This window comes from Arvicanthis niloticus, chromosome 7, assembly GCF_011762505.2.
Source record: "Arvicanthis niloticus isolate mArvNil1 chromosome 7, mArvNil1.pat.X, whole genome shotgun sequence".
Classification (NCBI taxonomy): Eukaryota; Metazoa; Chordata; class Mammalia; order Rodentia; family Muridae; genus Arvicanthis; species Arvicanthis niloticus.
In genome coordinates, this window is record NC_047664.1 from 39,190,175 (window position 1) to 39,205,481 (window position 15,307).

Genomic DNA, 15,307 nt, shown 5'->3' on the forward strand with positions numbered 1-15,307 from the left:
TTCCATTGGTCCTGTTAAACTTAGGTCATAGGTAAATGCAAAAGATTCATATGTAGGAAGGCAAATACAGAGGTCTAGCCACACATAGTGAAGGTCATAGAGAAATTTGAAAATTTATAATTAAGCTGCATTTCAACAGCATTGCTTCTTGGTATCATAACTATACACTGGTTCATTTTTATTTTTTTTTTTAAGGTTTCATTTTATGTGTGATCATTTTGACTGTGTGCATATCTGTGAACCATAAGTGTGCCTGGTGCCTGTAGAGGCCAGAAGAGGTAGTGTTGGATCCTCTGGAACTGAGGTTACAAGCAGCTGGAGCTGCTCTGTTGGGTTGCTGGGACTCATATCCAGGTTCTCTTTAAGAGCAGCCAGTGCTCGTAATCACTGAGCCATTTCTCCAGCCACACACTGATCCATTTTAAATACATCTATTGAAGGCCTTTTTATTGTGGAAAATAAAATGTTGTTAATAGGACTGTGGCTGTGGTAGAGTGCTTTCTGGCATTCAGGACACTCTGATCCATACTATGGAAGGGGAAGTATATGCAGTTGATGAAGTACTTCGTGTATATTTGGTATAAAAATATTAGTTTCTTGAAACAAGCTTGTGTTTTCTCTTATGGGGCCTTACAGAGTTGGTTTGTATCATTTGAGTTAAGCAGACTTACTTGAATGTTATGGCTATTACTGTTTAAATGCACAGTATGCTAACAGCCCCACAGAGCAATAGTAGAAGGACCCTCTAGAAACAGGATGAGCTGTTCTAGAATGACACAAGTTTGTCTTCAGTTCCCTTGGAGGTTTCTCGGGAGGTGTTAAGTGGCGTGTCTCAATATAACCAAGAATCAAAGGGTAGGTGCTATGTGTGGAGGACAACCACTCACCCTGAGGTTTTTGGGCCAGCCTGTGTCTCTTGTCTTTTGCTCCTTTGTTTGGAGTTTTTGCTGTGGTGAAGTTAGAATTGTTGCTTGTAATGTTTAATGTGATGGTTATACTTTTGTCTTAATTTACACTTTGGCCATAGTTCATGCATCAAATGTTTAGTGTGAATACTATAAAGATTTAATTTCCTTAATTTTAAGGAAATTAAGATTCTGTACCAATAATATATTTGTTAAGATAGATATGAGCTATGTAAAAGTTTAAAGGACAAGAAAAATACTGCAGTGAAATATCAAAGGAAAACAAAATAAAGGGCTCGTGCCTAGCTGCACAAGGTCCCAGTTCAGTTGCCAGCATCACAAAAACAAATAAATAAAATAGCATTGTAGTATAGAGTGCTAGTCACTGAATTACACCTTCCAGGCCTGTTTGCTACTCTTGAATTTATAAGAGTGTTTATGGCCCAGAAGTGAATGTTTGCAGGGTATAGTAGCCCACACCTCTGTGAGTTTGAGGTCAGCATGTACTACATAGCTGTAGGAGAGGCAGGACTTCAAGAGAGACCCCATGTCAAAAAACTAAGAGGTGAATATTCCCTCTGAGCTAGAGAAGACTGAGTGTCCTGTGTTGGGTAATCTGTAGAAGGCAGCGTATCCATTTGCTGGTGTTCGTTTCATTGTCTTTGCTTGCTTGATTCATCCATTTTTTAATAGAAGGGATTGAAGACTCCAACTATGGTAGAAAATTACTTTATTTCTCTTTCCAGTCTTCTCTGGTTTTGCTTTACATACTTGTATATTTCATTCTTAGGTTAATGTGTGCCCTTGGTTTTTTGTTTGTTTGTTTATTTGTTGTTGTTTTTACTTGATCTTTTTGGTTTGTTCTACTTTTACACATCTAGGTTTGTATCTACTTTTTGACTATTAGAACAAATATTTTTGAACGTGGATGGATGAACAAGTTTTTCTTTAAGACTGCTTTTGATTCTTGTGAGAATATACTCTAATAGTTGGTTGTATGGTACCTGTACTGCTGTACTGTTTTCCACCTAGACTGTGCCACTTTGCAGGCTTACCTATCTACTGTGCACAAGAATTCTTTCTCCACATCTTAACCATCACCTGTTGTAAACCTGAGCTTTTCCACACACTCCCCAGTTGCCAAATAACAGCTTGAAAGCCTGTTTATGTACAGTGCCTTCTGACCTTAAACAAGGGCTTATTCCCCCACTAGCTGGTTAACATACCTGTTTATTCTGTGTCTGCCACATGGCTAGTTCCCTCTCCTCAGTTTTATACATCCAGCTTCCTCAGAATTCGAGGGGAATCTCCCACTTCTGACTATCTCCCAGAGTTCCAGTCTCTATCAGAACTCCCACCTGCTACTTCCTGCCTTTTGCTAACAGGCTGATCAGCTTTTTATTGACAGGTGATGCTTTTTTATAGTAAGCAAGAGATTATCCATACAGCCTGTTGATTTTATTTACTTTGATAGTGGCCATCTGACAGCTGTGAGGTGATATACCACTGACTTAGGATCTTCCTGTTGAGCAGGCTGTGTGGGGTTACATGCCCTTGCCCTTCCTCCTGCTTTCTGTTCTACTGTACTGCTTGTCTGTTTTGACTGCCAGTGCTACAGGCTTATGATTGGAGCTTTGCAATGCATTTTATACAAGTGTACAGTTTTGTTTTCATTATTGTCTTAGTTACTGTTCTGTTGCTGTGAAGAAAACACCATGACCATGCCAAGCATTTAATTGGGGACTTGCTTACAGTTTCACAGGGTCAGTCTGTTATCAGGCAGGTAACATGGCAACACACATAAGCTGGAGCAATTGCTGAGAGCTAAATTCTACTCAGAAGTCAGAGTCAGAAAGACACAGGCTTTGGCATGGGCTTTTAAAGCCTTGAAGCCCACCCCTAGTGACACACTCCTTCAACAAGGCCACACCTATTCTTTTCAAATACTATCACTCCTTGGTGACTAAGCATTCAAATATATGAGCCTAGGGAGGCCTGTAGCTAGTCTTTGATATGTTGTGGGTTCTTTTTTTTTTTTTTCCCTATCCTTTATCTCTCTCTTCCACTCCCCCACCCCATTTCATGCCCATCACTAGATAAAGAAGGAAAAAATTGGAGGAGGGGAGCCCTGAATCTAGTTTCTTTCTTTTTGTTTTTTCTTTGAGTATGACTACTAACAAACTCCAAGCAAATACCCTGAATGACCAACAACTACCTAACCAGCCTATCTGGGCTCTAGAGTTTATATATCCTCTGAAAAGTTCCCAGAATTCCAAACATCACACAATTATAGAAACTATCTACAGCTGGCAAAACCATGCCTCTGCTAGAGCATGAGAAAAATTATAGCTGTTGCAGACAGTCTGAAGCAGCCTCATAGCTCCACAAGTGGAATTTAAAAAATAGCATTTTATTTCTGTGCTTTTTAAAGAAACCAAAATTCCAGAATTGTCACTACAGGGGACATTTTTTTTTTTTTTTTTTTTTTTTTAACTTTGTATTGATTTTTTTGTGAATTTCACATCACATACCCCAATCAAACTCATCTCCCCGTCCTCTGCCCTTGCAACCTTCTTCTCGAAGAAAAAAAAAATTCTCATTGTGGAAGCTATATTCTGTCACAGTAAATCCTACTGTATTAACACTGTATTAGCAAAAGGCAGGAAGTAGCAGGTGGGAGTTCTGATAGAGACTGGAACTCTGGGAGATAGTCAGAGGTGGGAGATTCCCCTCAAATTCTGAGGAAGCTGGATGTATAAAACTGAGGAGAGGGAACTAGCCATGTGGCAGACACAGAATAAACAGGTTAAGTAAGTTAATGAGCTAGTCGGGTAATAAAGCCCTTGTTTAAGGCCATAAGACACTGTGAATAAATAGGCTTTCAAGGTTGTTATTTGGCAACTGGAGAGTGGGTGGAAAAGCCTGGGGTTACAACAGGCTCTGGGTATCATTGTGGAAGCTGTAGTGTGTGACAGTGTATCCCATCGTATATATACGCTTTTGTCCCCACTTGCAGTGGTCATTGCAATGAGTCATTGGTCTAGTTCCAAGCCTCTGGCTTTTGCTGTCCTATCAATACTGGATCCTCTCTGGGACTCCATTTGGATATTCTGTTGTTGCCCTATGTTATGGAGATTCTATAGCTTTGGATCTGCAGGACTAGCCCCTTCACTCACTTAGCAGTTGATAAATGGAGTAGATGTTGAGGTAGGCCATCTCAAAGCCCTCAAACTGGGTCTGGGTTGTAGCTGAACTGGTTAGCTCACCAGTTCTCCCTCACCCACACTACCAGGGTGAGTTCTCCACCCACTGTCCTGGTTAGTATATCCAGTGCTGCAGCTGGCAAGGGACAGAACTAGCTCTCCTCTCACTCACACCCTTGGGTGGACTTACCTGTGCCCATGCTATCAAGGACAGTTCTGTTGTGCTGCCCAGGTAAGATGCAGGGACCAATTCTCTAGGGACTGAGCCTGAAACCCCCCCAACCAGGGTCAGCTCTACTGTTCCCCCCAGGCAAGTTTGCAGGGCTGGGGGCCATTTTTATTCAAACTATGACAGTTATGGACTCTTTAATATTCTGTGTGAGTTTAAGATGATTTTTTTCCCTTTGTAAAAAAATCATTGCTATTGTGACAGATAGAAGACATATGAAAATGTAATGTAACATGTTGGCAGTAGTCTTTGATAGTCACAGTTTGTATGTCTGTTTTCATTTGTCCTCCCACTTCTTTGGTTAATTCATAAATATTCTATTCTTTTTGTGTTATTTTCTGATTATTTTGGTGCATAAAGTTGTAATTTTTTTTTAATATTAACCTATCTTGGTGTGGGGCTGAATTCAGTTATTAGCTCTAACCATGTTTGGTTTTGCTTACATCTGAAATTTTTAGGGGTTTCCTGTAAACCTGTATAATCTAAGCAATTCCTTTCTTCCTTTCCCTGACCTAAGTACCCTGGCACTGGTTACTAATACTGTATTAAATAGAATTGGTAGAAATGTACTTCTTGGGCTGGAGAGATGAGTCAGTGGTTAAGAGCACTGACTACGCTTCCAGAGTTCAATTCCCAGCAACCACATGGTGGCTCACAGCCATCTGATGACTTCTTCTGATGTGTCTGAAGACAGCTACAGTGTACTCATATACATAAATAAATCTTTTAAAAAAGAAACAGAAAAAAGAAATGTACCTCTCAACTCCCTAGGGCCTAATGCCTGCCTGCTAAGTAAGCACTTCCCCTTGAGTTCTGTCTTTAGCCCTGGGCCTACTCCACTAAAAGTTCTGTGTCAGTGACTGTTTTCATTGACATTTGAGTGGGTCATTTGAGCCTTGTTTTTGTTGTTGTTGTTGTTTTGTTTTGATTTTTTTTGTTTGTTTTAGTCTATCTTAGTAAAAGTTTCTCAATTTTGTCTTTATAAAAATTTGTCTTTTCAAAGAACGATCTCTCACTCCGTCTCTAGTGAGAGCATGCTGGTTGCTTTTCCAGAGTACCCAAGTTTCATTCACAATGCCCATGTTATGTAGCTCAGAACTGCTCTAAACTCCAGAATGGAAAAGGCAAGTGTCCTTTTCTGGCTTTTGATGGCAAGTTCGCATGTGCACAAACTTAAAGAAAATGGTATTGGATCTCCTGGGACTCAAGTTAAAGACAGTTGTGAGATGCCCAATATTGGTGGTAGCAATCACATACCTTTTGCTAAAGTAAGGGAAGGAAGGAAGGAAGGAAGGAAGGAAGGAAGGAAGGAAGGAAGGAAGGAAGGAAGGAAGGAAGGAAGGAGCGAGCAAGTGCTCTTGCCCACTGAGCTCTCTCTCTAATCCATGATCTTTGATTCAGTTTATTTTCTGTTGTTTGTTACAACCCTAATTAATTATTATGATGATTATTATTTGGACAAAAGTCTTTCTTTATTGCCTGGATATGATACAAACTCAAAATCTTCCTTATATCTTTCAAGTATGCCTAGCTTTGTTTTTTTTTAATTAATAAAAGTGTGTGTTGTTGCTCTAATGTAAGTTTCCTCCTAAATTTACTCTTGCTTTCTCTGCATCACATAGTTTTTTTAAATCTTTCATCCATTGGTTTCTTACTCTTTCAAGCATTTTTCTTAAACATTTATTTACTGGGTGGGTAGGGGAGTAGTGTTGTGGCACATGTGTGGAAGTTAAGAGAGATTAATGGAGCCCATCCTCTGCTTTTGCCATATGTGTCCAACAATCAAAATTTAGCTCACAAGGTTAATGTGCAACTACCTTTATCTGCTGAGCCATCTTGACAGACCTATGTCTTTACTTTTAACTTACAGAGTATTTAAGATGTCTGTGGCTGAGCCAATGGCTCAGGGATAAGAGCCTGTGCTGCTTTTCCAAAGGATCCAAGTTTAGTTCCCAGCATTTACATGGGGTAGATTACAACCTGCAACCTCAGCTTTAAGAGTATTTAATGCATCTGGCTTCTGTACTCCTATCCACACTCACCCCCCACCACCAACACTTAATTAAAAGTAATAGAAGTAAATCTTTTGGAATGGGTATTTTTAGATAAGTGTAGTTGAGTTTCTTATACCTTGGGCTTCTATTTTTACTGATATTTTTATATCATTCATCTTTTTTCTATTTTTATGAAACATAATATTGATAGGAATGATTTTTGGATATATTTAGATTATTATCAACTGTGTAGTTTTATATTCATCTTCAAGGGCTTCTGTTTAACTATATTTTACACTTTTCAATACCTTATGATTTATCAGTAATACATATATTTTAATCCTCTTGCTGTTTCCTGGATTCACAGTGTACATTAACTAAATTCCCTTTGAGATAAACTGTCACATGACCTAAGTGGCCTCTAGAAAATGCCGCCTCCTTTTTATACCTTTTTTCCGTTTTACAGAGCATTTAGTACATGAGTTGATTTCCCAGGCAGTTGCCTTCACATGAGTTAGGAATATGAGAAAATATTTTATGTTGCATTTATTTATGATCTTTCTGTCAGTGGACCCAACCATCTGACCTGTGCACTGCCTGAGGAGAGTCATTTAATTTCAGACAACCAGTCTATCACAGTTGAGTTCCTTAGGCTTTTGAATTTTTCATTTTTATTTTATTTTATTTTATTTTCAAGACAGGGTTTCTCTGTGTAGCCCTGACTATTCTGAAACTCACTCTATAGACTTGGCTGGCCTCCATCTCAGGGATCCGCCTGCCTCTGTCTGCTTGAGTGCTGGATTTAAGGAGTGCACCACCACCTGCCCAGTTCTCTTTCACTTTTGAAGGATTAATTTACTGATTGCATAGTTCTAAGTATGTGGGATTTTCTTGTACTGTCCTAAATATATTTAACCATGTTGTTTCCATGTATGCATAGTTTCTGAGAGACCTGTTTTAATTGTTTTCTTTCCAATTCAGATTAGGCATTATGGGGAGATGTAATGTGGAGACTGTCATGATAAGGGATTTTGTTATGATGATCTCTGTGTGTTTCATGGTAGGGGTAGTGCTTATTTTTTTCTAGTCTAGAATAGTGATGCCAATACTAAGGTCTTATTGCCTCTTTACCATCGTTGGGAGGTATTAAAAAAAAAAAAAAACCAAACTAAGAAATATTTGTGTTAACTTTGTCATTGGCTGTAATTTCTGTTGGTCTGACTGTATAGTGGAAGTTTTTTCAGTTAGTAGTCCCATGTCTATTTGTCTTGGCATGCCGTTTTCTCTCAGTCTTGATGTCTGAGCCAGTGTGGGTAGAGAAGATTGGATCATCCACTTTAAAAGGGGTGTAGCTTTATGAAGGTGATTTTGTTTGGATTCTCATCAGAATTTTTACTTAAAGCAAAGAATTTTCTTTCTTACGAGTTACTTTTTGCCATAAAGTGGGAAACAATTCAAAATTACAGTTACTCGAAGCTTTGTGAATTTGTGCAAGGAGTCTAACTACATTGGTTAATCACTGATGCACTAACAAAGCTTAACCCACAATGATCCACTTAGCAGATAGCTGAACTTTTTTCAGAAGGAACATTTTTGCTGCTAAGGTCATCAGGTATCATGCATAAAATCATTGAAAAAAAAACTTTCTTGTCTGTTTCCCTCACTTTTGCCTTCAGTTTCTGCAACTGGGCCTCCTATTTGTGTAGGTGGGCTTCTGAAGAAGCATGTAAGTAAAACATGTAAGAGCGTGGTCGTTGGACCCCTTAGTCTTTGGAACTAAGCTGTTTTCAGCAATCATTTATTGAGCACCCAGTATGTGCCAGGCCCTGTGCTGTATTTAGGAACACCCAGGTCAGTTAATCTTGGTCAGTGTTTTCAAAAGAAAAGGCTAAAACGTCATCAGAATAAAATATCAAATTTTATGGCAAGCCTGGTGATGTGGCTCAGTAGTAAAACACTTGCCTGGTATGCACAAGGCTCTTGGTTCCATTCCCTGAGCTACAACAGAACACCTTGTCATGCCTCAGGTAACTTGTGGGTAGACATAGGGTAGGAAAGTAACATGGGATAACAGATCTGAATGTAGCACAGAGGTCCTCACAAAGTAGAGGGCACTGGAGAGAATGAACAGGGTCTAGACATGAGTATAGTAAAGGTGAGGGACCAAAGGGAAAGCCAGACAATACACACCTGTGTCCAAGGAGAATCTCAGGCAGCTCTTAAGTAGCTCAGATTTACCCCATATCCTGGACTAGCAAGCAGGCTAAGGTACAGTGGCAGGTGTTTCTGTCCCTTAGCCAAAGGTTCCTAAATTACTTATTGTTACCGGTGAATCTTAACAAGGTCCCTCTGAGCTTTTAATAACTTTGCCAGGTGTCTATTAAAATGTAGTTTCATTATTTTCCTTGCTTTTTGCTCCCTCAGGCTCCCATGCCAAAACAGCTTGTTTAGGCCATTCAAACCTATTACCTCTATCTAGAACACTTTTGGACCCCAAGCATTTGTTCTGCTTGTCTTTCTCCCAGGGCCCTCCAGGTTAGAGGATGTTCTATGTTATGCCAATGGGATAGATGGAGTCATTGCTTAGCTCTTCGAATGTTAGAGTGGGTCCATCCGGTGGAATTTGGCATAGTCTTAGTACTAGGAATCCATCTTTGCCCTTGCCAAATGCTTCTTGCAGGCCAGGCAGTGTACTCACTTACCAAAACTTTTGGGGTAGCTATTTCTGTATTTCAGATGAGAAAACTAAAGCACAAAAGATTGAGTGATATGCCTGAGGTCACACAGCTACTAAAAGAGAGGCTGAGATTGATTTCTAGTTTCTGTTTAGCTCTCAATGACTGTGTTCTCACAGTGGAGCCAGGGATGACTTCCAGGTTCACACAGAGCTCACCATTTTCACCCCATTATATCATCAGTTCTCATCACCTATCCAGCAGCTTCAGTACATCCTTGCTTTGCTGATTACTGTATTGCCACAGCCAACCTTTTTAATAAACTGACCAGATTGTCTTCTTCTGGCTTGACACCCTCTAACGGCTCCCTTGCCTCTTCAGGATAGTAACCACACAGTTGCCTCTGGTGTAGCCTCTACTGTTCACATTTAATGGGCCATCCCCCATCTTTTCTCTATCCTCCCCTTCCTCCATCTGACTCTCCCTTGGTGCAATAGGAAATCCCCCTGAAGTCTTCACGCTTGAACCTACAGAATCCACTGATCAGATATTCATGCATCACAAAGAATGGGATCACCAGGCATTCTTTTAATGCCAGGTCTGTAGCTCACCCAGGGCATAATCCACTCATTTCAGCAATACTTGACCCTACACAGCATTGTCTAGAGCTGGGGTACTGGGCCAGGATCTTTGTTTGTTTGTTTGTTTGTTTGTTTTTTGTTTGGGATTTGGGGTTTTGGTTTTTTGTTTTATTTTGTTTCTTTTGGTTTTTCAAGACAGGGTTTCTGTATGTAGTCTTGGCTGTTCTGGAACTCACTCTGTAGAGCAAGCTGGCCTCAAACTCAGAGATCTGCATGCCTCTGCCTCAGGTTCTGGGATTAAAAGCCTGTTACCACCTTGACCAGCCAGGGCCAGGATCTTAATGCCCCATTTTCTCATGAAATGACTTTGATTTAGGCGAAGTCAGATATCAGAATACCAGGCTACAAGTCAATCTTGCATTCTACTTCGGCAGGTGGAGGAAGAGGCTAGGATCCCAAGGTTTTTTTGTTTTTTTGTTTTTTTGTTTTTTTTTTGGGGGGGGGGGTGTCTCACCTTGGTCCTGGGTTGGATCCAGAGCAAAACAGTGTCAGCTTTTCTGGGACAGTGGCATATGGACTGAGGCTTGGGAATACGTGTACGTGAAGAGGTTCCAGAGCTTAGACACAGGTGAGCAAGTAAGAAGGGAAAAGAGGTTGGAGAGGTGGAAACCAGAAAGGAAGATCTGTGTGGCCAGCCTTTCTGAGCAGGAAGAGGTGGTCTTTATTTCCCTAGGATGTCATGGGGCATAGAGGGACTTTGATTTTCATCTGAAAAGTAGTAGAAAGCTTTCTCAGCATTCTAAATAAAGATGAGATTACTTGGGCTGCTGTGAGGAAAGGACTGGGTCCAGATCCCAGTAGAGGCCAGCATGGCAATGCAGCTGTGTGGATGATGCAGCCCTTCTAGGACTGTATTAGGTTTTAATCAGGAAGGGCTCTAAGGGAGGAACCAAGGTGAGTGCAGGGATCTGCCAGCACTTGGCACTCAGTAAATATGCATTGCTGACTGGCCCACTGACTATTCCACTCCCTATCCCTGGCCTCTCAGGGCCATTCTTTCTCAAGGGCCTAGGCCAGTTTGCTGATAACATTGGAATGACTTACTCCCTGGAAACAGGAGTAAGTCAGCACCCTAGTTTCGGAGCATAACCAAAATCTTTCTAGCTCTTCAGATCTGTGTTGTTCTTTGCACAGCTCTAAGAGTTGAGGGTTAAAGGCCTTACCATTGTTATCAGTCCTTCTAACTGATTTGACAGTGTTGATCGGTACAACCTCTAAGGAGACCAAGCCACAGAACAGCTCTTACGTTTATGAACTACATTTAAAGTACAACTAGACAGGAGTGTTAGACAAGGCTGAGTTGTCTGAAGGCATCAGGAACTTTTGGTTAAAGATTGACCTACATGTGTAGCCTTCCTAAGTAAACCTCCACTCCAGAATTTGTGAGATGTGCCCTCATGGACATCAGCTTGTGGGAAGCATGCCCCTCAAGGTTTCAGTCACAATTTGTCTGTCTGTAGTTGAACTACACAGGTATACAGAATATTAATTTTGATATGTGATTAGAACTTTTTTTTTGTAGGCTTTACCGCCAGCACCTGTTCAGAGTCACACAAATAAGCCTCAGGCATTCAATGCATCTCTTCAAGACCATATTTACCCGAGCTGTTTTGGGAACACTCCAGACTGGAATAGTTCTAAATTTATAAGTCTTTGGGAATCAGAAATGATGAATGATAAGAACTGGAACCCTGGCACTTTCTTGCCAGATACAATTTCTGGTAAGGAATTCATTAAAACTTTCTTAAGGTTTTCAATGTCCTGAGCCAAGTAAGATGGTCATCATTGCATTTCCCAGTGGGAGGCCCTGGGGCCTAGAATCCCACCCACCCTTCCACATCTGTTTTGATGGGTCCACTGCATTGATTAACAGAGCTAACACTGCCTCCATGCTACCTGCCAGCACAGTGAGCCGCATGGTGCTGCCCAGCCACAGAGGATCTAGTCTCCAGGGTTTATGTCTGGCTTGTAGTTCTCAAATAGTGGTGACCAGACCTCAGTGCTCAGTGCTTGGAGGCAGGGAGATGTTGACATATCCACCTGAATGCTGTGACTCAAGTTCCTATTTGCTGATTTCTATATTGACCCTAAAGGGCTCTCTCTCCTCTAACAAGCACCTTCTCCCCAGCTGCCTCAGTTTTTGAGGCTCAGCTGTTACTTCAGTCTTAGGTCCAGAGGCATCTGGGAAGGGTTGATATCCCCACCTCTCTGTCTTTAGATGGTCAGAGCCCCTGGTCAGTCACCTGCCCAACCTTGAGTATGCTCAGAACAGAGCTAGTCCTAATATTCTTGATCTATGCTTGAAGGGATTTCTAGCTGTGTGACCTTAGACAAGTTGCTTAGCCTTTCTGAGCCTCAGTTTCTTCATCTTTAGGATGGGAATAATATTTCCAACCTCAAGAACGAGTTTCAAGGCATTCAGTGATACTGAAAAGCACCTAGCACAGGAATTGGCACATAATAGGTGCTCAATAAACCTTCTATAGACTGAAAGCATCATCCCAGAAGAGTTCTGGTTTCAGTAGCAGCCCCAGTGTTAGCATGTTCTTTCGGGGGTTTTACTAAGTGCTGTTTCTCTTAGAAGCTTTAATTTTCCCATTCTTCTCCAAAGGAAATGATATATTAGGGCCAGTGCTCTCAGAAACAAGACCTGAAGCCCTTCCACCTCCACCCAGCAATGAGGCTCCTGCAGGTTCAGATATCAAAGAAAAGAAAAATGCTGCAAAAAAGAAGTGTTTGTATAATTTCCAAGATGCTTTTATGGAAGCAAATGAAGTTGCCATGGCAAACACAGTTGCCATGGCCACCTCCTCAGCCACATCCTCTGTGTCATGCACAGCCACCACCGTGCAGTCTAGCAGCAGTCAGTTCAAGGTGTCATCCAGAAGGCCGCCTTCCATAGGTAAGAGCCCTGAGAGCCTTACAGCCTGTCACTTCTAACACCACCTGTGTTGTTGTCATTCAGCCTTTCTAGAGTCGGGAGTGATGCAAACCCCCAAGGTGCTTGTGCACAAGACCATACCCTGTGGATTCTGGTTAGAATTTTAGTTGCCCTCAAAATAAATACCCTTGGGTTGCTGAGCTCTTTGTCTTGTCTTCAGCCTGTCTTCTTTGATAGGCATAGATGATTGCTTTCTGGGCACAGCTAAGCAAAAGAGAATTTGTGTAAGCCAATAAGACTAGCCTGCTTACACTAATCACTTACTGACAATTAGAAGGGGCCCAAAGCAAGGAAATTTTAATAGAGACTTGGGACAAATGCCTCAGGACATGGAAGTCGGTTGGTACCTCATCAACCAAAGTTGAGGCAGATTGAGCATCAGAAAGGAACATAGATTATTCTCCTTACTGTCAGGAATCCCTGGGGATGTTCAGAGGCCCCTACTGTTGACAAATTCCTCTTTACAGAAGCATAGAGTAGAAAGAAAGTTACTGTGCTTCAATCAGCCATTGGCTGATATAAGTCAGCCTACTCAGGGACTATTTTTGTTACTTTTCCTCTTGTTGTGACAAAATACCCTGAAAAAAAAAACAAAGAAGAGGTTATATCCATTCTGCCAGGGAAATCAGTGAAGCAGTTGGTATGTCACATTGCATCCATAAACAGGAAACAGAGTAATGAATGCATGCAGATGCTCAGTTTAGTGTCTTCAGAGTATACAGCCCAAGTTCACCTATCCAGAAAACTGTTCCCTCACAATTAAGACAGGCCTTCCCACATTAACTTAAATAATTAGAATAATCCTCTAGGCTTGCCCATAGGCCTACCCCCTACATCATTTCTTCAAAAGGAATGTTTCTTTTGTTTGGGGGAGGTGGGAAATGAGATGGGGTCTCTCTGTGTTAAATCTAGGCTGCCCTCAAACCATATCAATCCTCTTGCTTTAGCTCTTCCAAGGCTTGTGGTATAGTACTAACTAGAAACACCCCGTCCCCAAATCAATCAATCAATCTATCTCTCTCTCTCTCTCTCTCTCTCTCTCTCTCTCTCTCTCTCTCTCTCTCTCTCTCTCTCTCTGTGTGTGTGTGTGTGTGTCCTCATACTTGATTCACAAACATGCTATCATTGAACTACATCTCCAGTCCTTCAGGGGATGTTAAGAATACTGTATATCAGTTTGGCAAACATAACATTTCCGTGAAGGTTGATCCATTACCCGGTAACTATGTGAACCTCAGGAAGAAGCTGGGAGCCACAAACCTGGCAGATTTCAAGTGGAACAAAGGCATAAATCTCCATCTAGCCTAACTTTATGAGATCCAGTCTGAAATGGTTGGCCCAGTTGTGATGAGATAAACCACACTGGTAGGTAGACAGCTGGCCTCTTTAGAATTGTCTGCCTTGTGAAAGAAAAAGCCAAGCAGCAGCTGGATTAGTTGGAGAAGCTGTGCTGCATTTGGTAAAGTTAGGATCTTAGATTCAGATTACATTTGGAATTCGAGCTCCAGGCCTGTGAATGCTGGTGCCCACAATAGAGAAAGGACAGGTTATCTACAAACCTCTCCAGTCTCAAGAGCTAAAGCTAGAGCACAGCTTCCTATAGATGTCGGGGGTCAGATCTGGTGTGTGTAGAAAACAAAGTAAATGTGACCAGACATATGGGTGGTCTTCTTTGTGCTATTCCTTCAAAGTTTCTCCAGGTCTGACTTCCCCCAGCCCTCCCCCCCCCCCAAAAAAAAAAGGTGAGAAAAAATGTAATTAAAGGCAACAAAAATGTTTTCTTTAGCCAATGGCAGTCTCTTGTATCTTTACATGTAGGTGATGTTTTTCATGGCCTCAACAAAGAGGATCACAGACATTCAGCACCTACTGCTCCAAGGAACAGCCCCACAGGCCTAGCCCCACTCCCAGCCTTGTCTCCTTCTGCGCTCTCTCCAGCGTCCACACCTCACCTTCCAAACCTTGCTGCCCCATCATTCCCCAAAACTGCAACCACAGCCCCTGGGTTCGTGGATACACGCAAGAGCTTCTGTCCTACCCCTGTGGCACCCCCACCCTCCACAACAGATGGCTCCATAAGTGCCCCTCCCAGTGTCTGCAGGTAAGCCACAGAACCCATGTCCCTGAGAGGAAGGTTGGGAGCCATGCTGCACTAACATAGTTACAGACTGTGCTCTGGGTCTAGGCAGGTAACAAATCCAGTGCAGAAGAAAGAGACCTCACCAACAGAGGCCAAGGCCGTGGAGTTGGAGAGGCTTCAGTCTCACTCTCAGACTCTAGTTCTTCAGAGGAAAGAACAGTGGCCCAGCTGCCCAGACCAGGGTTAGGGATGCTGGCTATCTCCACTGGTGGCATTAAGGGTGTGGTGTGCCTTGCTTGTTTTTTTTTGTTTGTTTGTTTGTTTTTTGGGTTTTTTTTGTTTTTTGTTTTTTGGGTTTTTTTTTTTTTTGTTTTTTGTTTTTGTTTTTTTAAGTTGTATCTGCTATACATTGGGTAGAATCTACAGGAAATTTCCAAGATGTATATACTAAAACTAATACCACACACAGTGATTTTTATAAAAGATCATTTCTGTTACCTTTGCACTTGCCTTGAAAACGTCCTTTGTAACTCCCATTATGGACCCAGTGGTCTCGAGGAAGTCAGAAGAGTCCTGTGTCTGTCCAGTGGCACTATAGGTGTGCTGTGGCTACGGAACAATTGTCTGCCAGAGCCCAGT

The 15,307-nt window shown here is 41.7% G+C and overlaps 1 protein-coding gene across 3 annotated transcripts in view; it reads left to right on the forward strand.

Moving 5' to 3' along the window:
* Positions 1 to 15,307, forward strand: part of Fam193a (family with sequence similarity 193 member A) — a 128,030-nt gene that overhangs the window by 89,189 nt on the left and 23,534 nt on the right. For all 3 annotated transcript variants that reach the window (XR_013111800.1, XM_034508351.2, XM_034508352.2), the window contains exons 14-16: positions 11,170 to 11,368; positions 12,259 to 12,549; positions 14,407 to 14,689. Coding sequence is in view for 2 of the 3 variants with exons in the window: in XM_034508351.2 (XP_034364242.1) it covers positions 11,170 to 11,368; positions 12,259 to 12,549; positions 14,407 to 14,689 (773 nt within the window). In the remaining variant the exon portion in view is untranslated. The remainder of the gene's footprint in view (positions 1 to 11,169; positions 11,369 to 12,258; positions 12,550 to 14,406; positions 14,690 to 15,307) is intronic.